The sequence below is a fragment of the Tiliqua scincoides genome, chromosome 9, assembly GCF_035046505.1.
Source record: "Tiliqua scincoides isolate rTilSci1 chromosome 9, rTilSci1.hap2, whole genome shotgun sequence".
NCBI classification, from domain to species: domain Eukaryota; kingdom Metazoa; phylum Chordata; class Lepidosauria; order Squamata; family Scincidae; genus Tiliqua; species Tiliqua scincoides.
In genome coordinates this window covers 47,450,593-47,476,654 of record NC_089829.1, presented here as the reverse complement: position 1 = coordinate 47,476,654, position 26,062 = coordinate 47,450,593, and the positions used below count along the sequence as shown (strand labels likewise).

The 26,062-nt window shown below is 46.2% G+C and overlaps 1 protein-coding gene across 1 annotated transcript; it reads left to right on the top strand.

Annotated features, from left to right (window-relative positions):
* On the top strand, positions 1-25,278 carry SLC38A8 (solute carrier family 38 member 8). Its single transcript, XM_066637655.1, has 10 exons — positions 1-189; positions 7,255-7,453; positions 8,592-8,745; positions 12,564-12,668; positions 14,119-14,176; positions 16,197-16,311; positions 18,587-18,734; positions 20,982-21,181; positions 23,887-23,938; positions 25,176-25,278. Exons 1-10 carry the CDS (start codon positions 1-3, stop codon positions 25,276-25,278), a joined length of 1,323 nt encoding a protein of 440 aa, XP_066493752.1.
* The last annotated feature ends 784 nt before the right edge of the window (positions 25,279-26,062 follow it).

Here is a 26,062-nt window from a genome sequence, read left to right as displayed (position 1 = left end):
ATGGAGGAGTTGGCCAGGGAAAGCATCAGCTTGTTAGCCAAGCCTGCTCTGCAGTCCGACAGCCCCAACCTCTCCTCTGCTGGGGCCATCTTCATAATGTTGAAATCTGCCCTTGGAGCTGGTCTTCTTAATTTCCCCTGGGCCTTCAGTAAGGCGGGAGGAATCACCCCAGCTGTCCTCGTGGAGCTGGTAAGTGCCAAATGAAACAAAACTTCTTTCATGTCTTTGGTGGACCAGTTGGCTTGTGGGATAAACAGATGGTGGCCTCTTAAGCCAGGCTTAGTTGGAAGTTGTCCTGGTGACTTCCATTGTTTGCTGTGTAACATGTTTGTCTCGTGCATTTCTGCTGGGGCCAATTTTGCTTTCTAACAAAGTTTTTGCAAGTTTATCCCATTTTTCAAGCTCTGTAATAGTGAATTGTCAGCCTGCTTATTCTGTTTATACATAAGCTTGTTAGTACACTTGACAAGTTTTATTTTCTTTCCAGTAGACACCCTTGTTTTCAGTATTGTTGGTTTCTCCAAAACCATGTAGCCCATAAAGGTTTATGCTGAAGTATGTTCTTCCATAGGATCTGTGTGGCTGTTAAACTGTAGTTGGCCACCTAGATTGAAGGATGGACAGATACATCTGAGAAAGTTAGAAACTTGAGGTCAGAGAAGGTGGCTTTCTCTTGTAGCCAGAGACTTTTGAGGCCATTGTGGGGAAATCTGAGTAGAACCTATAAGAGTTTGGGTTTCCACTGTTCCAACTCCCTTTAAGCAAAGCTTATTTCTAGAAGAAGAGGGTGCTGATGTTCAGTACAGTATCAGCTTCTGCTTCCAGAGGACTGACTGTGTGTGGGTTTGCTGCAGCAGAGTTGAAAGTATTGTGGGTGGTTCAAAACTAGCTTCATCAGACACAGAAAGAGATTCTCTACAGACTGGTGTGTACATGGCTTTAAAGTTTGATTACTTTTTTGTCATGGTTTGTGCAATCTTGTGTGTGTGGGGAGCAACTTTAATATATTTCTACTTTCCATGGATAACACTTCACGCATCTAATGAAATTGCCAGTAGTCCCAGATGAAAGCTTGTGCTCTGGCAAATGTGCTGAAGTTGCCGCAAGACATGTTTTCCCTTCTGGTTTGGAACCTTTTTCCTCCAAGCCTTGAGGTGAAAGGATTCTCCTGCAGTTGCTCAGTAGTGAGGAAAATGCACTCTGCACCTGCTCAGGGGAACTTGCATATATTCATATGTTTCAGGGCTGGGGCCTGGTATTGTAAACATGCTGGATCGGAACCTTGCCACAGAGTCTGTCCTGAACTGCAGTAAGGTTGAAGGGTTTATGTTGTTGTTTTGAAAATCCAAATTTAATTATTTATTACATTTTTATGCTGCCTTCCTTCAAGGAGCTCCAGGGGTGCATATGGTTCATCCCCTCGCTGTCCTCTCAATGCCCCTGTGAGGTGGGCAAGGCTGAGAGAGAGTGACTGGCCCAGCATTGCCCAGGAATCTTCACGGCTGAGCAGGGATTTGAACCTGAATCTTCCAGGTCTGGGTCCAACAGTCGTACTACTTTCCAAAGGCCTCCCCTCCCTCTGCTCTCTGTTTTTCCCACACAGACTCAGGAGTCGCTTCTTAATTTCCCCTGCTTTCAGCCATGCAATTTATGTGCTGCTCCTCTTTTCAAAGTGGCAGTGAATGCTACATGCGTGGGTTCCCTTGTTACAAGATGAGACATCAGGGTTCGGAGAGGATGGCTGGCTAAGGAGTTCAGAGCTGAGGTGGCATTGATTGCAGGACTGGCTGGGACTCTGCCCACTTGATTTGGCTAGCATTAGTTACCTTTCAGATTCCTTTAATTGCTGTGTTCTAATTACTCCCCTGTCTCATGCATTGCAGAGCCACTCTAAGGGGGCTAAATGCATCAACCCTGGGGCCAGAGGTAGTTCTTTAAAGTGACAGCGACAGGGGGATAGTGTTGAAAAGGAATTGAGAGATGTGGTGTTTTCCAAGGGCTAGACACATGTCCGCCCCTTGGGCCCAGAGAGGCTTGGCATGGGCCAGCAGCCTGGGCTGTGGCTCACTCATGGGGGTCTCAGGGTGATTGACAAAGGTCCCTTAGGAGGCCTAAGGAGGATGTTCTCAGGCAGTGGTTCCCACACATTTAGCACTGGGACCTACTTTTTAGAATGAGAAACTGTCGGGACTCATCGGAAGTGATGTCATGACTGGAAGTGGTCGTGATCAAGCAGGAACATTTTTAACCATCCTAGGCTGCAATCCTACCCACACTTACCCAGGAGTAAGCCCCATTTGCTGTCTTTGTTAAAAGAATATACATAGTAGCTTGTGAAAAGTACAGGTCTGTAACATTTCTTCAAATGCGGTCATGTACTATGATAGCATCGAGTCTAATGTATTAAAAATAAAATATTGAAACGAATGGGGACCCACCTGAAATTGGTTTGCGACCCACCTAGTGGGTCCCGACCCACAGCCTGAGAAACACTGTTCTAAGGGCCTCAGACAGCCGGGGCGGGGTTTAGTGTACCTGGGTCATCCTCCTGGACCTTGGTTCTTCAACCAGGTCACTGGCAGCTGCCCAGCTTGGACCAGCATCTGTCCACTACTGAATCTCCTTGTCGGCCAGCATCAAGTGTTTAAATACATGTAGCCCTTTGGCCTGCCCCACCTGCCCTTCCCCCGTCCCCACAGTCGGTCTCCTGCTGTTCCTGTCCATAGTGCGAGTCCCCCGTGCTCCGTAGTCTCAGCTGGCCTGTTGGTGTGGTGAGGGGCGGGCGGACCTGCTTGTGGCCCACTTGGCTCCCTTTGTAGCAGGAAGGAGGAGATGCACCCCAGCAGGCCTTGCGCTGGCGGAGCCAGCATTTGATTCAGCTCACAGAGCCAGTGTTTGGTTCAGTGTGCTGTCGCTTGGTGCAGGAAGTCGGCCTGGCTCCTGGGAGAGGACCAGGAACAGAGTGAGGCAGTGCAAGATGGCCTTGTGGACTGATACGGGTGTTCCCAGGCAACACACTTTTTCTTTCATCCCACTGTTGTCTCTGGTTGCAAAGTTTGAGTCTGCAGAGTTTGAGTTTGCAGAGTCTCTTGCAAGTTTTTGAGAGGGTGCAAAAATATGCAACATCAGTTTCCCACAGATGACCCTGCGGCCACTGCACTCCACTCCTCTCTTTCACATCACCTTCAACTCTCTGATCTGACATACTTAAATCTGAAGTAGCTGGGCATCTTTCTTGTCTTCATCCCCCATTAAAATAAATGTAATATATATGAAATCTGTCTATGGAAAGAGAACTCAAGTTCAATTTTATTTACATATTGACCATAGGCTATAGCAGATATGCAAAATGAGGTATAGAAAATGGGAACCAAATTACATATTTTCAGAAAATGTGAACACGTGGTAGGTCAACTAATTTAGTTATCGTTAACATTAATCAAAGTAGGCATTTCCAACTTGGGAGAGATGTCCAGACTCCCATGTGCCATTTAACTGTGGTGTTGTGTGGCAACAAGCTGAAGTGTCCTTGTGTGTAGCAGGTCTGTGGTTTCTTCAATTTCTGTTTTATAATTGCTTCTGTGTCTAGTCTAGTGTTATTGAAGCCTTTATCTCTATCCTGTTTTTCTGCTGAAAATTCTCCTGCTGCCCCCACAGTTTTTTAACCTCAAAAGTGCCATTGTTGCAAATGCACTTATGGAGCTAACTAACTACCTGTGTGTGTGTGTGTGTGTGTGTGTGTGTGTGTGTGTTTTAAAGGAGTGTGCCTTTGTGTCCATATGTAGACTGACCACTTATGAAATCAACATGAGCTTTTAATAATGCTGAAGGGCAAGTTGTTGACCTGAGTGATCTTTTTGGTCATGTGTTGGCTTTTTGTTAGCCAACTTTCTGAAGATCTGACCCACTTTCTTCCTGACAGCAACTGGGCAAAAAGATTTATTCCTCCCAGGTATGCAAATTGGACACGTTTAAAAAGGGCAATAGCCAAGAAATAAGGGAGGATTTTTCTTCCCCATTGTACTCGAGAAGTGAGAGGACAACAGTGGAACTGAAGGATTAAAGCATAAATAAAATCCTGGCAATATGAATTCAGTGGTGTAAAATGTTGTGGGCGGAATCCAGAGTAAACAATTCTGAATTTTGGTTTAGAGGTTTGGCGTTATTTCAGAGGAAATGAGTGAAACTGAGTTTTCTGGAGCAATCCAGTTCCTTGTCTTTACCTGCAACATTCGTGTTTCCTGCGGCCATGAAATGGAGAGATTCTGTTTGCCTTGGTTAATGGCTCCTCTGTTATCTCCTGATGAAGGTGACTCTTGATCACATGTTGCTTGTATCTGTGGCCTTGATGCTCTCATTCCAAACTGTTTTGTGTTTCCCAAAAGCCATTCCATGGGCACCGTATCAGACACTTGGAAGGCCGTTTCCTTGGACTCCAGGATTAGATTGCAGCTCTGTGTGACTCTCTGCCTGCATGCAGTGCTGCTCTGCTATCTGATCTGTATGGAGCTCTTCTCATCTTTTAGTTGGCCCAATTTGTATGTTATCAGGTTGTCAAAGTGTTTCGTGCTGCAAATAAAATCCCTTTTCTCCCATTTAGGGCACAAGCCTAACCAGGTCTACTTAGAAGTAAGTCCTATTTTGTTCAGTGGGGCTTACTCTCAGGAAAGCGCGGTTAGGATTGCAGCTTGAACCTACTGGGAGACCAGATGGGCCAATCGCCATCTTTCAGTCTAAACTATCTTGTAGGGTTAGGATGGAAAGGATAACATTTTGGGGAAATGGAGAATAGGACTACCGTTCAGTGGCATAGCTAAGGGAGTGCGGGGGGAGCAACTGCACTGGGTAATATGCTTTAGGGGGGCAACTACCTGAACTTGACACTAGCGGCCAAAATTGTGAAAACCTTGGTATTTTTGAATAATACCATCAAGTTATATACCATTTGATACGGAATTTAATGCAGAATGCAATGAAACAAACCAAAATATCTCTATTCTGTTAAAAAATATCTCTAGTCTATCAAAAGTTATAGCCAAATAAAATAAAAACACAACCGCGTTATGTAAAAAAAACCTGGATTTTTTAAACTCAGAACTGACCAATGAGACTGATTGTTCCAAGAGCCAGTCAGGTGTTTTGATACAGCCTGGAACCAATAAGGTTGTAATATTAGTCGGCTCTCATTTCCATGTATCATAATACAGTTAAACCTGCTAACTGGGCTAAGAGGCACTTTTTCAAGTGGTGGTGCCCTTACCGATGCGCCTGTTTAGCTCGGCATCGAGAGAATGAGTGTCGGAGATCGTTGAGCCAAGGTACACAAAGTCATGGACAACCTCCAGTTCATGCTCAGAGATTGTAATGCAGGGAGGTGCATTACAGGCGCATCGGTAAAGCAGCTACCACGTTTTCCAGACTCACAAAGAGAGTCTGGTCCAACAAGAAGCTGACGGAACATACCAAGATCCAGGTCTACAGAGCTTGCGTCCTGAGTACACTTCTGTACTGCAGCGAGTCATGGACTCTTCGCCCACAACAGGAGAGGAAACTGAGCGCTTTCCACATGCGCTGCCTCCGACGCATCCTCGGCATCACCTGGCAGGACAAAGTTCCAAACAACACAGTCCTGGAACGTGCTGGAATCCCTAGCATGTATTCACTGCTGAAACAGAGACGCCTGCGTTGGCTTGGTCATGTCGTGAGAATGGATGATGGCCGGATCCCAAAGGATCTCCTCTATGGAGAACTCGTGCAAGGAAAGCGCCCTACAGGTAGACCACAGCTGCGATACAAGGACATCTGCAAGAGGGATCTGAAGGCCTTAGGGATGGACCTCAACAAGTGGGAAACCCTGGCCTCTGAGCGGCCCGCTTGGAGGCAGGCTGTGCAGCATGGCCTTTCCCAGTTTGAAGAGACACTTTGCCAACAGTCTGAGGCTAAGAGGCAAAGAAGGAAGGCCCATAGCCAGGGAGACAGACCAGGGACAGACTGCACTTGCTCCTGGTGTGGAAGGGATTGTCACTCCCGGATTGGCCTTTTCAGCCACACTAGACGCTGTGCCAGAACCACCTTTCAGAGCGCGATACCATAGTCTTTCGAGACTGAAGGTTGCCAATACTAATACTTGGTGCCCTTATATTTAGCAGGTGGAGAATAACCGTCCCTCTTCACCTCAGCACAGTGTCTCTCACCAATACGGGGCACACTTTTTATTTAGTTAGTTAATTTAAATTTGATTTCTTCATGGAGGGGGACTACAAATTCTTTTCTTTGACCCCAGGTAGCAGATAGCTACACCACTGCTGCTGCCTATGCTACTCAGAGCTTCTTAGAGGAAGAACAGTATAAGAAGTTAATAACAGGCATACACTAAATGCAATCCTAGGCATGCTTCCTTGGGAGAAAGTGCCATTGGATTTAATGTGGCTTACTTCTGAGTAGACATATACAAGATTGGGTTATTGGTGGGCTTCTGGGTGCAGTTCAAGGTGCTGATTTTAACCTTTAAGACTGTGAACAGCTTGGGACCTGGACCTGAGGAATCATCTCGCACCTTATGCTCTGCTGAGAGGGCCTTCTGCGTGGGATTCTGCTTTCTGAAGTTGTGGAAGGACATTCTCTGTCACAACACTCTTGGCCACGTGAGGAAAGTTTGGACCCTCCTTGTAGGTGTTCAGGCAAAAGCTGGAGAAATTTCTTGTTTCACTGAGCGTTTGTCCATGTCTTCAGGCTGGCCTTTCCTGATGTCAGTTGACTCATTTTTCAGTGCACCTTTGCAAATGCTGCTTCTTATCTTGTGCTGTGCATTTGAATTTGTTGTCTCCTGTAATTCTGAATGTTTGCAAATCTCCTCCCACCCTCCCCATCAGCAAATTGGAAGGAATAATATATTTGTTGGCAATGGCAGCTTTTCCTCCAAGGATAGCAGGTAAAGGAGCTCACATAATGTCTTGCTCACATTGGGAACATCATCTGGAGGCCCTGCGATGGTCCAGGGTCTTCTGTGTGTGTGTGTGGGGGGCACTTATTTGAAGATGGAGGTGTAGGTGCAGGTGCAATGGTACCCAAAGCCTGTTGATAGGCATGTGCCACAGATTCTATGGAGTTTAGAGGTCAGTTCAGCTTGCTGGACCTTCAGCCAGTGACCAGCCAGATTGACCCCTGTTGCCGTCCCTTCTGCTGGAGCATTCACTATGCATCCTTATGGATTTCCTCCTTTGTGGCTTGACCTCTCTCTCTCTCTCTTTGCAGGCTTCCTTGATATTCCTGATTAGTGGCTTAGTGATTCTGGGTTATGCCGCCTCCATCAGCACCCAGACAACGTACCAGGGAGTGGTGAGAAAGATCTGTGGGGCAGCCATTGGGAAGCTCTGTGAAGTCTGCTTCATTCTGAACCTCTTCATGATCTCCGTGGCCTTTCTCAGAGTTGTGGGAGACCAGCTAGAAAAATGTGAGCCCTTGGGGGTGGGAATCTCTCTAGTTTTCTAACAATTCATAAATAACTCTTAGGTCTATAGCTGGTTCCATACTGACAGGTAACAAAAGGAGGGGAAAAAACCTTGCAAAACAGAATAAACTTATTTCAATTAAATTTAATTGAGCTTTCCTGTAGGTTTCTCCAAGCAGGGCCAATAGAAGCCCAGAGCATGCAGTAGAGTTTTGGGAACAGGCACAAAGGGAAGGAAGTTCAGCACTCCCTCCCTCCCTCTGCATTGTGGCCCTGGACTAACCGACCACTTTAGAGAATGATGGGAGTTGTTGGGTGATCTGTCTCAACTAGTTTGACCGTAAGGCACCTAAATGCACAAGTGGGGAGCCGAGGGGGGACAGTTTGGGTTCAGAAGTAATGCAAAACTATGGTTTGTTTAGCCAAGTCATGGTTTTATGATACATCTGAACCAGCCACACATTATGGTCTTGTTTGGGGCTATTAATCCAGGTTTTGAAACCATGGTTTGAAGCTGGTTTGCACACCATAGTTTGTGTTATCTGAATCCACAGAGTGATAAGACACCATTAGGATCTGCAAGTAACTTTTGCAACATGGAGACAGGAATGAAACAGAATCTTCTGAGCAGCTGGGATGCAAAAGCAGACGTTCTTCTATGAACTGGGGTTTTCTTGTTGTATGTCTGGAAGCTCAAAGCATAGTGTGGATTCTTCTGGTTAGCCCCAACCATGGTTTTGTGTTGCTGGCTTGCCTAAGGTCAAAGATCTTGTGGCAATGGTGAGGCTGAGCCAAAGATTACCTGATAACCCTACATATGCTATCCTGATCTCCTTGGGATGGTGCAGTACCAATGCTAGGTAAGATCTACCCAACCACCATGGCTTGTTCTGTGTAATGCAACAATTTTCAGCCTTTTCCATCTCACAGCACACTGTCAAAGTGCTAAAATTGTCATGGCACACCATCCATTTTTTTGAAAAGGTACAATGCACTGCCTCCCCCAAACTCCTGTGGCACACCTGAGGACCATTGGCAGCACACTAACGTGCCCTGGCACTGTGGTTGAAATTTGCTGGTGTAAAGACAACCAGTGAGAACAAGCTTCTTCATTGCTTCCCGCGACATGTTTCTCTCCCAGTGTGTGATTCATTCTACCCAAATGAAACCTTGAGCGGAGGGCTCTCTCGCCAGCACTGGTTCACCGACCACCGCTTCACCTTGTCTGCGCTGTGCATCTTGGTGATCTTCCCTCTCTCCATTCCAAGGGCAATTGAGTTCCAGAAATATACAAGGTGAGAGTTCCCTTGTTCCTGTGCTTGCTGGTTCTGGGATTGGGCTGAATGGTGACTGACCATGTGATACTGGCCTCCATCAAGGTTGGTATTGTCTGCACTGGCTGGAGACTGTTCTGTAGGGTTTCAGGCTGGTTTCTTTCTCCCTGTCGCCAATGCAGCCCAGCACTCTCCTTCCCTGCGCTCCACACTTCTGCGCCATTGTATTCATTTAAATTACTTCTATCTTGCCTTTCTCGTTGGGTGCATGGTGGCTTGCAACAATAATTAAGAACTTGCTACAAAAATTTTTTAAAGTAGTAAAAACAGCCAAGCGAGAGCAAGACAGAGGAACAAAAATAAGTTGACTGGCCTTCCCTGAGCCTCTTTGAAACAAAGGTCTCTGAAAAATGGAGAGGGATGGAGAGAGGCATGCTTCACTAGGGAGGGGATTCCAGAGGGAGGAGGTCGCCACTGAGAGGGCTATCTTGCATGTCCCTGCAAGCTGCACCGCCAGCAACAATGGGACTCACAAGTGAATTCCTCCAGAGATGGGTAGACTCCTATGAGGGAAGGCAGTCCTTCAAGTCCCTTGGCCCCAAGCCACTTAGGACTTTAAAGGTCATAACTTGCACCTTGAATTATGTCCAGAAGTGAGTTGGTAGCTATTGTAGCTGGAGAAACAAGTGTCGCATGCTCTTAATAGTTGGCATCTATCAGCATGTGCTTGGCTGCGTTTATTCCCAGTTAAAGCTTCCAGAGAGTCTTCAAGGGCAGCCCCACATAAGTCTGTTGCAATCATTCAAAGGAGAGGTAACGAAGGGCACAATCCTAACCAACTTTCCAGCACCGACATAGCTGTGCCAGTGTGGCCTGCACTGCATCCTCCAGTGGGAAGGCAAACAAGGAGGCCTCCCCAAGGTAAGGGTACATTTGTTACCTTACCTCGGGTTGCATTGCGGCTAGGCCAGTGCTGGCAAGTTGGTTAGGATTGTACCCGAAGGCATGTGTAACTGGATCTACATCTGACTGAGTCAGAAATAGGAGCAAGTGGCACACCAGATGAAGCTGGAGAATTATACTCCGAGCCATGGCCATTACCTGGAAATCCAGGAGCAGGACTGGATCCAGACTGAGAATTTGGCCTTCAAGGGGTGTGCAGCCCTGTCTAGAACAAGCTGTTGTGCTGTTGTCAATTCAGCAGATCACCTGAGCAGGAAGCTTCTATCTTCTATGAGTTTAATTTCAGCTTGTTCGCCCTCATCCAGCCCTTCAGCAGTTCAAGGCATCTGGGCAGCTTCTCTAGCTGTGGACAGCAGAATAGAACGGAGCGCCACAAGCCAAAGACTGGCGTTGAGCAGGAGCTCCTCAGCACTGCCTTCCCAAGAAGGACTGGAGCCACTGCAAAGCAGTGTCATTGTTGCCCATTCCAGGCAGGCAGTGCAGAAGGCTGCTATTGCTGATGGTATTGTGTACTCCTCAGAGGTCCAGCAGAGCTCCTGTCAAGTTCTGCTGTAGAGGGAACGAAGCTGTTTCCATTTCAAAACCCTATTGAAAACTGGACTGTAATGGTCAAGATAAAGCGGGTCATCTGTCTCCTCTCTGAAGCCAAGTTGACTCCAACCATTTGCACAGCTTGTCTGAAAAGGGTAGATTAAAGAATGGCCGGTAGTTACATACATAAGACCTTTATTGGCATAGATAATGGAAATACGAAACAACAACCAAACATTAAACATTCAGAACACACAATAAAATAAAGCACTCATAATCATCCAATACCCCCTCCATCCAATACCCCCCATTCACCATAGTATAGCGGAAGACCCAGAATTCCGTCCTGCCAGAATCCCAGAAACAAAGTTGGCAACCTTGTCAAGAGAGTCAGTTTCCTCTATGGAAAGAAGAGTCTGTAATTTAAATGAATCCTCCCAGCCCTGCATTTTGTTCAGCAGTGGAGCCAGATAGATCTTACGAAGGGTATCATGGAGTGGGCAGTAAAAAAATATATGATGTAATGTCTCCACACAATTCCTGTCACAGGTACATCCTCTTTCTGAGTAGGGAATGCCACTAAACCTGCCCGCTAGCAGAGCTGATGGAAAGGCATTGCATCTCGCAAGGGAGAATGCTCTGCGAGCCTGTGGGCACTGCAGATGATAAAGGAAAGAAGCTGACTGGGATGTGGAGATGGAGAGGGGAGCAAATGGTGTTAGCTGCACAGAGTAGCTCTTGACGCTCAATATCGAGCAGTCTTTCCTTGATAGTCCTGTAGGCTTCGCTTAAACCAATCATACCCAGGCTTGCTGTGTCTAGTCCTATCGATTTAAGCTTGGTGAGTAAATCCGCAACCTCCACAGGCAGTACTGGATCAGCCAGAAGCTGGTACATTAGCCCATATGGGGCAGCACTGAAGAGGATTGCAAGCCAAAATTTTACTGATCTCAACCAAGCCAATGTTTTAAGTCTAATAAAACCCACTTCAAGACACATCACAGAGTATGGGACACATCTGGGAAAACCCAAGATCCTCCGCAGGAAGGATGCCTGTATGCTCTCAGTTGAATGATTCAAGGCCTTATGCCAGATTGGACAGCCATAAAGAACTTGCGAAAGTACCTTAGCCTTGAATACCTCTAAAGCAGCCGGGACATATCTGTTACCTTGGCTAAAAAAAACCCGGGAAATTGCAAGGGATGAGATTTTTGATGCATTTAGGACTGCATTACGGTGAGAAACCCACGAATGCTTATAGTGGAAATTAATGCCTAAATATCTGAATGTCTTTACCTGTTCCATTTTGTTGCCCATAAATGACCATTTAAATGGTTTCCAATTGTTGGCAAACACCATGATTTTAGATTTAGAGTAGTTAATCTGTAACTTGTTGGATGTAAAATACTCTATAGATTGATTAAGTAGACGTTTTAAGCCAATTCTTGTTCGAGAAATAAGAGCTGCATCATCCGCATACAGTAATAGCGGCACTGGATGGGACCCAAGTATCGGGCAGTGACTATCCACTGTCTTCAAGGCTGGGGCTAAATCATTCAGGAACAGGTTAAATAGCATGGGAGCCAAAATGCATCCCTGCTTAACCCCTTTGTTTATAGCAATGGTATAATGGCCGGTAGTTATGCAGTGCAGTGGGGTCTAGGGAGGATTCTTCAACGGGGTGCCCAGCTTAAGGCAGGGTGGCACTGCACACGATGTAAGGAATGTATTCACCACCCTCCTGGCCTGCTTGGGCAGCTCCCGGCCCCAGCAGTTTTTATTAGCCAGACTGAGCGAGGATTGAGGGCATGAGGGTCAAGCTTCCATAGATCCTGTCCACATCATGGAGCTGAAGAGAATGCAAAGGACGGGACAAGCTGCTGGTACCTCCACTGAAGCTTCCAGTGCTTTATCCCAAGTGGTGTCAGATGCAAACAGTTTCCTCTGCAAAGGGCTTTGTGAACTGGTCGCACTGGGCCACCAAAGTATCCTCTGTCTCAGCAGGCAGGCCCAGATACAGCAAATGCTGCTCCACTCAGCTCTTCCTTTTCCAACCCAGAGAGGGTGGGGGGAGGAGATGTGTTAGCTCTTTGGTAGTTCTGCTGGGTAAGGGGGGTGGTATTTTGTACCATGCCCCACCAGGTAAAGATGTGGTGGCATTTTTTCTCATGTATCTGAAGATTTTGATAGTACGTCAACACAGCCTGCAAAGCTATGAATAGGGAGAGAGTCTGGGAATGCAGCTCCCCCCCCCAGTTGCAAAATGTGGCTGTTTGAAATGCAAGGATTTGTTGAACTTTAATGCTGCAGAAATCTTAAGCCCTCCGTGTGTGTGTGTGTTTCAGTATCCTTGGAACCTTGGCAGCTTGCTATCTGATGCTTGTCATTATAATAAAATATTACCTCCAAACGGATCATCTTGTCAAGCTAGAACGTCATGGTTCCTCTGGGTAAGGACTGGCATGCGACATTCTCTTTCCAGCAGATAATGCGATTCTCAAGTATTTCCTTGACGTGACTCTGAAACCCCAGAGGCACGGAGGAAGGAAGGTCCATGGAGACACCCCTGAGGTGCTTTTGTGTCTAACTGGCCACAGTTCCATTTGCTTACTGTTAAATGGAATTTAATGGTGGAATTTGATTTCTTCAATGCCTCTGGCTTCTCTGAGAAGAGAGGCTGCTGTCAGCTGGCAATATCTTGTAGTACAGCATTTGCTGTTGACAAATGTTCAGGCTAAGCTTTCGTTGGAGGGAGAGGGCGGAGCGCTCCTTTCAAATAATGGGTTAGATTCGTTTCCCACCTGTTTCTGCGCCCCTTCTGCTGCCTTCCAGCTCCTCCTCTTTCCGTTCTGGGATGCCTGTCTTTTTGCAGAAGAGTTTAATCCCAGGTGCATTGGAAAGGCGTTACCCACAGGCAGCCAAGCCCATTCACATGATGAAGTTCAACTGGATATCAGGACAAAATTCCTGATTGTCAGGGGGGTTCATCAGTGGATGAGACTGAGAGGGAGGTAGTGGACTCTCCTTCACTGGACACCTTCAAGCAGAGGCTTGACGAGCACCTTCTGGAGATGCTCTAGGACAATTTCCTGCTGCAGGCAGTGGGTTGGACTAGATGACCTATTGGGCCCCTTCCAGTTCTTTGAATCTTGGAGCACTGAGAAGTAGTAGGAATGGGATTTTGATACACCCTCAGAGCTGCAGTTCCTGGGATTTGGTCGTTATGGCAGAATTGGCAGGGGTAGGCTATAATCCAGTGTGCGTGTGGGAATAAATCTAATTTAAGCCCTGTTGCTATCCACGATAATAATGTGGCAAAATGTGTGAGAGAGACAGACGTGTCGGGTTGCCATGCCCCACATGCTTACTGATCGTGCCCCCAGATCTCCATGTGATTGCTGTGTGGGGTGGAATCCTTTCTGTATTCAGCAGTGCCTTTTATAAATAAGGCTGGATTTGCAGAGACCTGGGAGGAGGGGTGGTAGTAGTGGGTGCAATTCTGCTTCTCCTTACATTAATTGACTGTGTAGTAATTATGTCTAAAGAGAGCTTTAATGGTTCTTACTTCTGAGTAATCTTATATAGAAGTGCACAAAGACTGATTTTTTTTAAAAAAAAAGCAACTGAGGGGGTTTCTTTCTAACTGTATCTCCTATTGGACCGTTCAAGCTCTTGCACACTTCGGAATCAAAGAAGGTTTTCCTTAAAAGTATCTACAACACACAGTTGGAACTGTAAGGTCCCTGGCTTGAGCCAGCTGTCTTTCAAACATGTTCCATACCTGCGCCTGGCGCTTGGCTTCCCTGGCTTGTGTGGCCCACACAGTCCTGCTTGCTCTTTTACATCAGAATTTCCAGGCTGCAACACTGTCTCACATGGATCCTTTTTCAAATCTTACAGGGCTTCCTCCTGGGCTTCTGTGTTCAGCGTTATTCCAACAATCTGCTTTGGATTTCAGGTAATGAAATGAAACCTGGGATGCAGTCTTGATGAGAGGAACTGCTTAGATTAACTGATACTTTTTGCCAAACACTTTTGAGCCACTAAATAATAATAATAATAATACTACAGGTATTTATTTACTGCCTTTCTTGTTCTTTATTCAAGACTTTATTCAAGGAGGTTTACATAGGCAGGCTTATTTAAATCCCCATAGGGATTTTTACAATTTTGAAAGAATGTTCTATCTTACAAGAACCACAACATTCAGATTTTACTTTCTTGATCTGGCTTCACATTCTGGCCTCCATCCTCCCACGCTCAGAGCAGTTGAATAGCTCGGCTTCAGCTTGTCAGCCGCTTCAAGGTCTCACCATTCACGGTGCCGGTGGCCTCGAACTGGCGACCTTCGGATGTTATCTTCAGGCAGACGGAGGCTCTACCCTCTAGGCCAGACCTCCTGCCCTAAATTAACTGGGCAGCAAATTTAAAAAACAAAACAAACCCAAACCCTGAAAAGTATAATTTTAAAAATGAACTTATAAGAACTGCAAATGGCAAACACCATCTGAGAAGCTTTTCCACCCTCACCCCTTCTCTTGCACTCAGGAGGGGGAACCTCTCTGAAACGGTGTTTGCTGCGGCAGGCACTGGGAGGTCTGAGACAGATCCATTCCCTCCTCCAGGCTTTCATTTCAGAGCACCTGGGGAATCGTGGGCCAGACCGTGCCAGGCCTTGGACTAGATGGAAAGGACTGCAGTCAGCCTGCCTGCGGTATGCAGAGAAGGGCTTTGCAGTCTGCTGCACATGAAGCGCTGGATCTGTCTGCATCCTCACTCTCATTCCCGGGTCCTTGAGCCTCAGATGTGCTTAAGTGTTTTTTGTTTTTTAAATGAGAGAATTTTTTGCTTCAGAAATGTGGTTTTCACTTGCATACAAGGCAATCAATTAATTGACTAAACATCATGATTAATTAACTTGAAGTCTCCTTGTTAAATAGGAGAAATTTGGCAGGATGCAAGCCTTGTTTCTCTTTTCCCCCCATATCATCGAAAGATGCTTTAAGATATATTTCTCCACTTGAGATGGTGTGGCGCCCTACAGTTAATTGAATTACTCTGATTACAATGGAAGAATATGCAAAAACTTGTAAAGTTGGAAGGAAGCGAGACCCAAAGGCCAAGTAGTCTGACCCCATTCCATCCATGTGCCTAATGGAACTTTTGCCTGGCCAAACTATGACATTGAACTTCTTCTAGTTAGTGTTGTGGCAGATTCTCATGCCTTAGGAGAGGTTGGGGATGCTCAAGAGCTCATGCAGAATGGAGGAAAGGATGTTCCACCCAGAGAGTTGTGTTGGGGTAATCAGTTCACTGGATGAAGGACAATGGCTAGAAAGAGGGGGGCGATTGTGCTACTTCGGTCCACTTTGATCGCAGGAAAACCTGCATCTCTTGGAGGAGCTGTTAAAGGGAATGCATGGCAGCTGACAGGTTCACAGAACATGTGGCATGTTTTTCTGAAACTGGCTGGGCTGGCAGCCTGTACACAAGTCTTTCCAGTAGTGAGAACCTTGACTTTCAGTGGCATTCATTCTTTGCTGGCCCTACTCTAGTTTCCAGAGGAGGAACAGGACATTGTTTGGAAGGTTGCCCCAGGGAGGAGGAAGGACAGGTGAGGGACTCTCAGCCTTGAGAGAGAATTATTATGTATTTTAAATATTTACGCCCTCCTTTGCTATTCTTGAAGGGGACTATCTATCAAGGCAGGTGATGACTATTTTTAAAATAAACTGAAGTAATTAAAATAAATGGGAAACAGAGAGAATGCACCTGAGCTAGAAACAGTGAGCAAAAATCTATGAGATAATATGAATTTGGGTCAGAAAAAAGTTCTTCAGTACCCATTTGAAAGCTAGCAAGGACTGGGCCAGTTGTGTTTCCACGGGGAGTTCCAGAGTCTGGCTGCTGCACCGAAAAGACTCTCTTGCTGTCTGTCTAGTTCTTTTCCCCCTCCCAATGTCTGTTCTGTGTTTCAGTGCCACGAAGCCGGTGTTGCCATCTACAGCAGCATGAGCAACAAGAAGTTCTCCCACTGGGTGCTGGTGTCTGTGCTGTCGATGCTCTTCTGTTTGCTGATTTATTCCCTGACTGGTGAGCTTCTCACAGAGGAAGCCCATTGGGGCGGCCAGGAAACTCTCCCATTTCTCAGCCAGTAATTTCACCATCTTTAGCTGGGATAGGAGTTGGAGGGGTATGTTTTTTGTTCACTGGAATTACTCTTGCCAAATAGTCAGGTCTTAGCCTCCAACTGAACATAAACTTTGCTCAGGAAAGACAATAGCACTTGTGTGTATCATTCCTGTACAACTCCCAGCAAACAAAGTTGGACACTCCTGGCTTTAGGTCACACTGCATTTGCACACCTCTGTTTGTTAACTGCAACAATATGGTAAAGGAATATAATATTTATACACAGCACTATGTAATATATAGTATAGAATACTATAGTAAAGGTCAACAGGCATGTGGATGCGGGAGAACCCGTGGACATTATATATCTGGACTTTCAGAAGGCGTTTGACACGGTCCCTCACCAAAGGCTACTGAAAAAACGCCACAGTCAGGGAATTAGAGGACAGGTCCTCTCGTGGATTGAGAACTGGTTGGAGGCCAGGAAGCAGAGAGTGGGTGTCAATGGGCAATTTTCACAATGGAGAGAGGTGAAAAGCGGTGTGCCCCAAGGATCTGTCCTGGGACCGCTGCTTTTCAACCTCTTCATAAATGACCTGGAGACAAGGTTGAGCAGTGAAGTGGCTAAGTTTGCAGACGACACCAAACTTTTCCGAGTGGTGAAGACCAGAAGTGATTGTGAGGAGCTCCAGAAGGATCTCTCCAGACTGGCAGAATGGGCAGCAAAATGGCAGATGCGCTTCAATGTCAGTAAGTGTAAAGTCATGCACATTAGGGCAAAAAATCAAAACTTCACATATAGGCTGATGGGTTCTGAGCTGTCTGTGACAGATCAGGAGAGAGATCTTGGGGTGGTGGTGGACAGGTCGATGAAAGTGTCGACCCAATGTGCGGCGACAGTGAAGAAGGCCAATTCTATGCTTGGGATCATTAGGAAGGGTATTGAGAACAAAACGGCTAGTATTATAATGCCGTTGTACAAATCTATGGTAAGGCCACACCTGGAGTATTGTGTCCAGTTCTGGTTGCCGCATCTCAAAAAAAACATAGTGGAAATGGAAAAGGTGCAAAAGAGAGCGACTAAGATGATTACGGGGCTGGGGCACCTTCCTTATGAGGAAAGGCTACGGCGTTTGGGCCTCTTCAGCCTAGAAAAGAGACGCCTGAGGGGGGACATGATTGAGACATACAAAATTATGCAGGGGATGGACAGAGTGGATAGGGAGATGCTCTTTACGCTCTCACATAATACCAGAACCAGGGGACATCCACTAAAATTGAGTGTTGGGCGGGTTAGGACAGACAAAAGAAAATATTTCTTTACTCAGCATGTGGTCGGTCTGTGGAACTCCTTGCCACAGCATGTGGTGATGGCGTCTAGCCTGGACGCCTTTAAAAGGGGATTGGACAAGTTTCTGGAGGAAAAATCCATTATGGGGTACAAGCCATGATGTGTATGCGCAACCTCCTGATTTTAGAAATGGGTTATGTCAGAATGCCAGTTGCAAGGGAGGGCACCAGGATGAGGTCTCTTGTTATCTGGTGTGCTCCCTGGGGCATTTGGTGGGCCGCTGTGAGATACAGGAAGCTGGACTAGATGGGCCTATGGCCTGATCCAGTGGGGCTGTTCTTATGTAATATTTATATAAATATTTATATTATATAGCTTTTCAACAGCAAGTTCATAAAGTGGTTTCCATAGCAAAATAAATAAAAGAAGGTTTTCTCCAAAAGGAGCTTGTAACCTTTAAAAAAGGCACACCTGCAACCAGCCCCTGGAAAGACAGACTCCTGAGCTGAGAAAGGAGAGTTGCTCCTCCCCCTGCTGAATCACAATTTACAAGGTGCCTCTAAGACTAGCTTGTGGGGGCCCCTTGTGCTCTTAGCCCAGCCCTAAATTTAATAATTACTGCTTTTTTAAAAACGTTTATATATCCTTGCATTTGTGTCTAGTGCTTTGAGTGCAAAGGGCTTCACAAGTATTCCCTTAAAGTAGTCATTCCAACAACCCTATAATGTAAATCTCCATATTGCAGGTAGGACGGACTGAGGCGAGAGACAGTGACTTGCCTAAGGCCAACTAGTGAGTTGGTGGCAGAGGAGAGATTCAAACTGGGAAATTCTTTTCATCTTAGCTCAATGTTGAAAGGCTTGTAGTGCATGTTTTCCACGGTCTCTCTGCGTACAGCGTATTCCACTGTATCTCACGGGTGCAATGATCTGTCCCCCTGCATAGGGCTTTATGGCTATCTGACATTTGGTGCTGATGTTGCTGCTGACATCCTGATGTCCTACCCTGGCAATGACGTGGTGGTGATTGTAGCTCGGCTGCTGTTTGGCATCTCCATTATCACCATCTACCCGATTGTCCTTCTTCTGGGAAGGTAAGGGACAGAAGTGGTAGTTTTGCTGTGTTTTAACTCTAAGGAAAATCCATCATTTACTGAGCTGTGAATCAGAACTGCTGTGGTTGAGATCTTGCCTCTGCCATGAAATGACCAGGTGGCCTTGGGTCCTCTCGGCCTGCTTGATCTGCAATACGGGAATAATAAGACTTGCCTTACAGGGTTGTTGTAAAGATAAGAAGAAGTTAACATTTGAAGTGCTTTGAATGTTGTGAAGTGATATATGAATGCTAGGTATAAATTATTAAATAAAACTGTTGGTAAAAGCACAGCCTGATTTTCTGACTAGGGAGAACAACCTGTTTTGCTCCCAAATATTTGTCGTAAATGGAAGGGAAAAAGGGTAAGCGCTCATTTTTTAAAAGGTAGCACCTCTGCTTTGAGATCAATGTAGCATAGCATTTTGCAACTTGGAAGATTTATTAAATGTACATCCTAACTTTCAGTCATAATTGGATCCCAGAATAGTTTGTAGGGATGTGTGAGTCCAGTGCCGCGTGACTTGAGTAGAGTCATAAGTCTCCGCTCCCTGTGGCTCAACTTGAAAACGAGTCCTAATGGGGGACTTTCCAAGTTGCTCACAGCAGTTTGGTGATTTGAAAAGACTTGAGTCACGGGTTTTTCTCCTTTAAAAAGCCACCTGTGTGTCCTGGGGGGGGGGGGGACGGAGCTGCTGCTGGGGTGTGTTGGAATTCTCCTTTAAAACTCCCTTGGTGTCCCATCCCATGTGTAAACAAGGCGGGAGGGATGGGATGGACTTCATGAGAACAGGGACAGCAGCAGCAAGAGGGAGGAGGGACATGTGCAGCATCTGGGAGGCTTATAGTACGACACAATCCTTTGCAGCTCTACTCAGAAGTAGTCTCATTTGCGCCTGTCATTCAGTGAGGCTTCCTCCTCCCAAATAACAGTGGAGCCACAAGGAGCCATGTGGGTGGAAAGCATGATTGCTGAGCCGCTTCCTCCCCCTCCGTGCTTTTCCAGCCAGTCTGAAGGCGAGAACCCACTTGGCTCTTCCTTCTGCCTGCCTCATCCAAAGAAAGAAGTCCTGTGTTCAGTGATGGTCAGTTCCTCAGAGATGAACAAGAGAGCCCACTCTCACCTCCGCCCCTCCTGCTTGCTGCAAAAAGCAAAACGTTAACCCTTCCCTGCCTCCCTTTCCCTGCTGCTTGCCAGGTCTGAGTGATGGCCTCACGAGGTCTTTCTTTTTCAATTTTTAATTTTTTAAATTTTAAAGCAACAACATCAAAAACAAATACGAACTCTGAAAATTAGAAATAACAATAAGAATAGAAATAAGAGTAAAAGCAGATATTGAAAGTTGTGTGGCAAGTGTGGAGTTCTCAGTCTACATTTCTTTGTTCTTCTAGGAATCATTTAACATACTGGATATCAAATCTTAAAGAATCTATTGATTATTTCTAAGACATATTTTTCAACAAAAACCAGACAAAAAAATTTATCTTTCTATTCTTTGAATCCCTAATTCAGTGGTTTTCAAACTGGGGTGTCGCAATGCCCCAGCCTGAAGGCCCTGGCCTCTTTCCCCTTAAGGGGCGGGGGCAGGCAGGGAGGAGGCAGCGATGCAGCCCCCAGGATCACACTGCTCAGGAGGGCTGCAGGGACTGGGATGCACTCACCAGTCCCTGCAGCAGCCGTCCTGAAGTGCGGGGAGCCCCGCTCAAGTGCCTGCAGCTCATTAGAAGTGGAAGTGGGGCATGCATGGGGACCGAGTATTGAGTCAGAGGTCTCAGATTGAAGTCTGTGTCTGAGTCATTGATGCAGGTGACCTGAGTCTGCACAGAGTCAGTGGAAAACAGTGTTTTTGCAACTCTGACAAGTTCCCATCCCTGGAAGTTCATGGTGTCAGGCTGACTCTTCAGCAGACTCCTGAAGTGGTGGATTGATGGAGTGGTGGGTGCCCACCTTCTCGGCTCCTCTTCCTCCTGCTCTCTAGATTCAAATAGAGCAAAAGAGCAAAAGAGGACATGTCTCTGACATTCTAGTCCAGCCCACTGTTCTTTCTTTTGAATTCAAGGAGGAAGAGGGGAAGCGTGGAGGTGGTGGCTGCTCCAGGTTGGGGGCTGTTTGGCGCTGGTTGGAGATCTTACAGATAAAAATCGATCAGAAAATGCCGTATAAATATCTGCACGGTTGTGGGGAGAAGAGATGGGGAAGTCTTTTTTCCAGCTTCCTTGTCTTCTTGTGTTTGTGGGTGAACATTAGATCAGTCCTCCAGGACATCTGCCTGAGTTCCAAGCACAGCTACGTCCTGACAAGAGAGCCCTATGAGAAGTGGACACGAGCGATACTGACGACTGCCTGGGTCGTGGCGACGCTGGTTATTGCCCTTTGTGTGCCAGACATCAGCAAAGTCATCAGCGTCATTGGGGGCATCAGTGCTTTCTTCATCTTCATTTTTCCAGGTATGACCAGATTACAGTTTTTCTCTTGGGGTGATGGATTAGTGCCTGCCTGTTTTTATGCGTTCAAACTCTGGTTGCCAATTGCACCCTCTCCTTCTTACAGGATGTGGAGATTTTGTGTGATTCCCGTTGTGACCTTTTTTGTGGAAAAACGGAATAGAAATATAACTTTGTGCCCATATTATTATTGTTAACAGAATTTATATACCGCTTTTCAACGGAAAGTTCAAAAAGCGATTTAACTTGCAACCCGCTTCGGGGCATACCATCCTTTTGTTTTGCTATTCTTTCTCCCCCCCTTCTCTTCCTCAACTACTAAACCTGGAAAAAACTGCTTAGGTTGATCAAGGAATCTCTTTGTATTTGCCTCCACCAGACAATGTTGTCAGGAGGGAACTGATGTGTCCAATGAAAATGTCATTTTCCACTTGGAAGATGGTCTTTCATTGGTGCCTTGGTGACAACTGCAGTAGGTTATGACCAGAACTCTGCATACTATGCACTAAAAAAATGCTAACCTGAGTGTTACATCAAGGTAATGCCGATTTTGCATTCCATAAAGCAAAGGTCTCCTTCTTATACTAGATGTTTCAAATGTTGGTGTATATTTGTGCTTTGTTTGTTTCTTTGAGGAACTTTCTGGTAGTCGTGGGGACACAAAGCGTATGCAGTGATGCTCCCCTGTGCCCCCATGAAGATTGCCCCCCAGGTTTGAAGAGGCTGTTAGTAAAGCTCTCTCCTGTGTGGTGACGGGTTCCGCTAAGGTTTTTTTGTGGGGAGAAGCACCTTGGTGCGCAGGGCCTTCAGAGCTTTTTGGCAGCTATCATCTCTGTTTACCCATAATGCAATGCTAATGGTTTGTTGGGCCAGGCCACTGAATTGTGGATTTAAATAAATGGTGGGCAGTGCTGCTGCTGCTGAGAGCTCTACAACAGGTGTGCCCAAACCTCGACCTGGGGGCCACTTGCGTCCCTCAGGGACCCCCAATCCAGCCCGCAGGGAGCCCCCAGTCCCCAATGAGACTCTGGCCCTCCGGAGTCTTGCTGGGGCGCGTGCTGGCCCGATGCGATTATTCTAAGCACGAGGGCCAACTGCTTGACCTCTTGCACAAGCTGTGGGCCAAGGGCTCCCTCCACCCCTTGCTGTTTTGCATCTGTGCAGCAGCAGCAGCAAAGGAAAGGCCGGCCTTGCTTTGTGTAAAGTCTCTTATAGGACTTGAGCTATTGCAAGACTTTCATTTATTCATATAAGTTCCATCTCTAATATATTCATTAATGCAAATTTATTCAAATTTTAAACAGAAATGAATTCTTTTTTCCTGACCCCCAACACAGTATCAGAGAGATGATGTGGCCCTCTTGCCAAAAAGTTTGAACACCCCTGCTCTAGAACATGGGGGCCCAATGCTCTTTGGGGAGTGGTGAGGCTTAGCTCCCTCCCCACTCCTTCCCATCAGCGAGTATCACTTTTGGAGTCCCTTATTTGGGTACGGAGGGTACATCCTGCCGAGTCTGTCCCATTCTGTTCTGCTTTCTAATGAAATTTGGGATCCCTTTAAGGCAAGTTTGATCATTTTCTCAGCTGTATTTGTCTTGTGATATTATTGTTTGCTAATATAGGTGTGTGTCTTCTTTTAAGTCACTAGCAGGTGCTTGCAGAAAACGGCAGATAAATACAGTTTGAGAACTAGATACAAGTTGGTTAAATATACCCCCTGGAGCTGTGTATGTGTGTATAATTTATAAGCGGCTGATCAAATGGAGAAAATTGAAAATTTTAGTGTTCAACTTTTCAGCTTCTGCTTTTGTCAGCAACACAATTATGATTTAAAGACAAGTTGAGGGGCTGGTGACAGTTGGGAGGATGTTGGTGGAATTCTCAACAGAGTGACTGACTTGTGCCAGAAAATTAAGGAGAGAGCTATAGACTGTGTTGTCCTCAAGACGGAGACTATGGAGAATTAGGGCTTTTCTTTGTCTATCCGGAAACTCTCTCTTGCTTCCAAAATCCCAGGGTTTGATGGTTTATTTCTGCTGGGAAAGTCTCTTAACAGCACAGTCCCATGCATGTCTATTCAGAAATGAGTTCCATTGAGTTCAAAGGAGTTTACTTCCAGGAAAGTGTGCAAAGGATTGCAGCATAAGTCAGAGAAGAACTGAATTGCTTTGCAACAAGCTGTCTGAGCTGCCTTTTTCTTGCCAACTCATGATTTTTGAAATATGTGCGAACGTCTGTTGCGTTTGCCAAACACAGTGTGGTATTTAGGATACTTTCATTGCTCGGTGTTCAGTCAGCCGACTTAGATAATGTTGTGACTTAGCGCTTGAGAGGATCATCCAAGGATGCCATTCCTACAAGGCCTGCAGTGCCTTTTGGTTGCTGTTTTCTTTGGACGTGTACCCCCTTGTCCACCCCCTACTGAAAATCATGCATCTGCACATGATTGACATTGGGAGTTGGCCACTAACCTAGGGACTATGCCCACTGGGGGCTCACCTGATTGAGCTGACCCCTCGGTACCAGTGGTAGTGGTAGTACACAATGAGTACCATCCAGGGGTGGGTGGAAGGTGCCATGGGAGCTCATTGCAGGACTTTGCTCTAGAACTCCCAACCACTTGGTGCCAGTAATCTTTTGTAATCCTTAAGGTGCCAACTTAACCCACTTTATTTTGGTATGATAGAAATCCTCTGTCCTCGTTGTAGGGCTGTGTCTGGTGTGTGCCATGGAGACGGAACCCATCAAGCCAAGGACCAAGTAAGCTTGCGCCTCTTCTTTGTCTTGTTTCTGAGTGTCTTGTGGCCATGCATGATTGAGAGAACTGCTAGTGTAGTCCCCTAGGTTGGAGGTATCCTTTTAGCCCACATCCCAATGGTGTCCTTTTTCTGTGATGTGGCTGCATTTTGGAATAACGTGTACACTTTTGCTCGATCTCAAAAGGTATGTCATAAACCTGGAACAGGCACAGCAAAGAAACTACTGGAATGACTGACCTTTCCTACTGGGAAAGGCTAAGAATTCGGTGGGCTTCTTGGTTTAAAGGCAACTGAGTGAGGAAAGCTTGATGGAAGTCTATCAAATTATGCCACACGGGAAGGGAAAGTAGACCAAGAATTCTTTTTTTACCTCTTCCTCACAGTACCATAATTAGGATTATCTAATTGTTTTTTTGGCAGCAAATTTGAGGTAGATGAAAGGAAAGGCTTCTTTGTGGAACACCATAGTTTGGAATGTGCAGCCAGAAGATGTGGTTAAGGGAGGCAACTAACTGATGGATTGGATAAGTCCATATAGAATGAGTTGCTTAAACAGCTATTAGCTGTGATGGCTAAATAGGACTTCCATGCAGAAGGCCTCTTTACAAGAGATGCTGAAGACCAGCAGCAGCGAAGGCCATTGCCATCATGTTTCTATAGGATGCTCAGCTTATATGGACCTTTGCACTGATCCAGCAGGGTGGTGCTTATGACATTCATTGCTGTGCTGGGTGGGGTGGGGGGGCAAAGCCAACCAACATGCACCAACAGAATTCTCTTGAAGAATGCAATGGTCCTCTCATGCATTGGCACCCACACACTTCTGCTGGTGCTGGAATATGCAAGATAGTCATAAACAATACATGGTTATCGCTATACAAAGGATGCCATAAAGTAGTGGTTTTCAAACTGGGACTTTGCGATGCCCCAGTCTGAAGGCCCTGGCCTCTCCCCCCTTAAGGGGTGGATGCAGAGAGGAGGCAGCGATGCGATCCTCAGGATCGCGTTGCTAACGGCTGCAGGGACTGGGATGCACTCACCAGTCCCTGCGGCAGCCTGTGGGGGGTGCGGGGAGCCCTGCGCGAGCATCTGCAGAAGTGAAAGCGGAGCGATTGTGCGATCGTTGTCCTGGAGTGTTCATTGTCCTACGGAGTGAAACTCCTAATGAAGCTTGTTATTTCTGGGAACTTGACAAGTGAATGAAAATCCTTCTCTTGCTTTTTCTCTCCTACCTGCAGATCCTGCCTAATGATCTGGGGCATTGTAACAATTCTGTGCGGCACCTTCATCTTTGGACAAAGTACGACCATTGCAGTCATGGAACTGTTACACAAACTCTAACCTGTAGGTGGTGACATCAGCAAGGTAGTCAACTGTTGGGGAGGGGGAAAGGGGAGAAAAGCCTAAACTCCATTCTTGCACGTTGGGCAGTTTTGCAAAGGTGCTGTGGGCAAGGGCTTTGGGCAGCTTTTACCAGCAGGGCTCACCTTAACTTAATACCTACTTTTAGCCATCTTGGAACGATCAATAAAAAACACAAGCTGGTTGTATTTCTCTGTGAGATGGCTCTGTGTGTGCGTGTGCATATGTGTGTATTCTTTTTGTGTTTAAAAACCCCTGCAGGCTATTCAGAAGGTAACACTTTCATGGCTCAAACGTGGTGTTGACTGGTGCAATGGTGATGATCTTTGCCTCTTAATGGCTGAATATTTCCCCCCAAGTTGCTCAACGAACTCATCTGCTTGAATGTGTGTAGGAGGGAAGTCCCTGGAGGAAAGATTTTGGCTACCTGTTACGGATACTTCTCATTAGCTGCTGCCACCTCAGCCCTCCATCTCTCTTCCTCCACTTCCTCTTCCTGGACTCTTTAAATGGGACTTTTTGTAACAAATGAGGTTCAGGAGCCTCTTTCTGGAGGATTCAAGGGAGATGCTTTTCTCACTTGACTGAATAATGAAGCGGAATCTGGTCTTGTATTTGTGGAATGCTTTGAGTTCAAGTCTAATTTCTTCTGTTCATAGTCACCCCAAAGTTCACCCTAGTAGGGCAGTTACCTGTTCTGGAAAAAAGAAAGTCTTGACTAGTGTGTTTTGCTTTGGCTTCTGATCAGAGCTGAATTTGTGTG

Bases quoted from the DNA above. Each gene is read 5' to 3' on its own strand.
- SLC38A8 (XM_066637655.1), top strand. From the start codon at position 1: ATGGAGGAGTTGGCCAGGGAAAGCATCAGCTTGTTAGCCAAGCCTGCT. The intron at 7,454-8,591 runs GTGAGCCCTTGG...TTTCTCTCCCAG, and splicing joins GGGAGACCAGCTAGAAAAAT to TGTGTGATTCATTCTACCCA. The intron at 18,735-20,981 runs GTAAGGGACAGA...GGTGAACATTAG, and splicing joins ATTGTCCTTCTTCTGGGAAG to ATCAGTCCTCCAGGACATCT.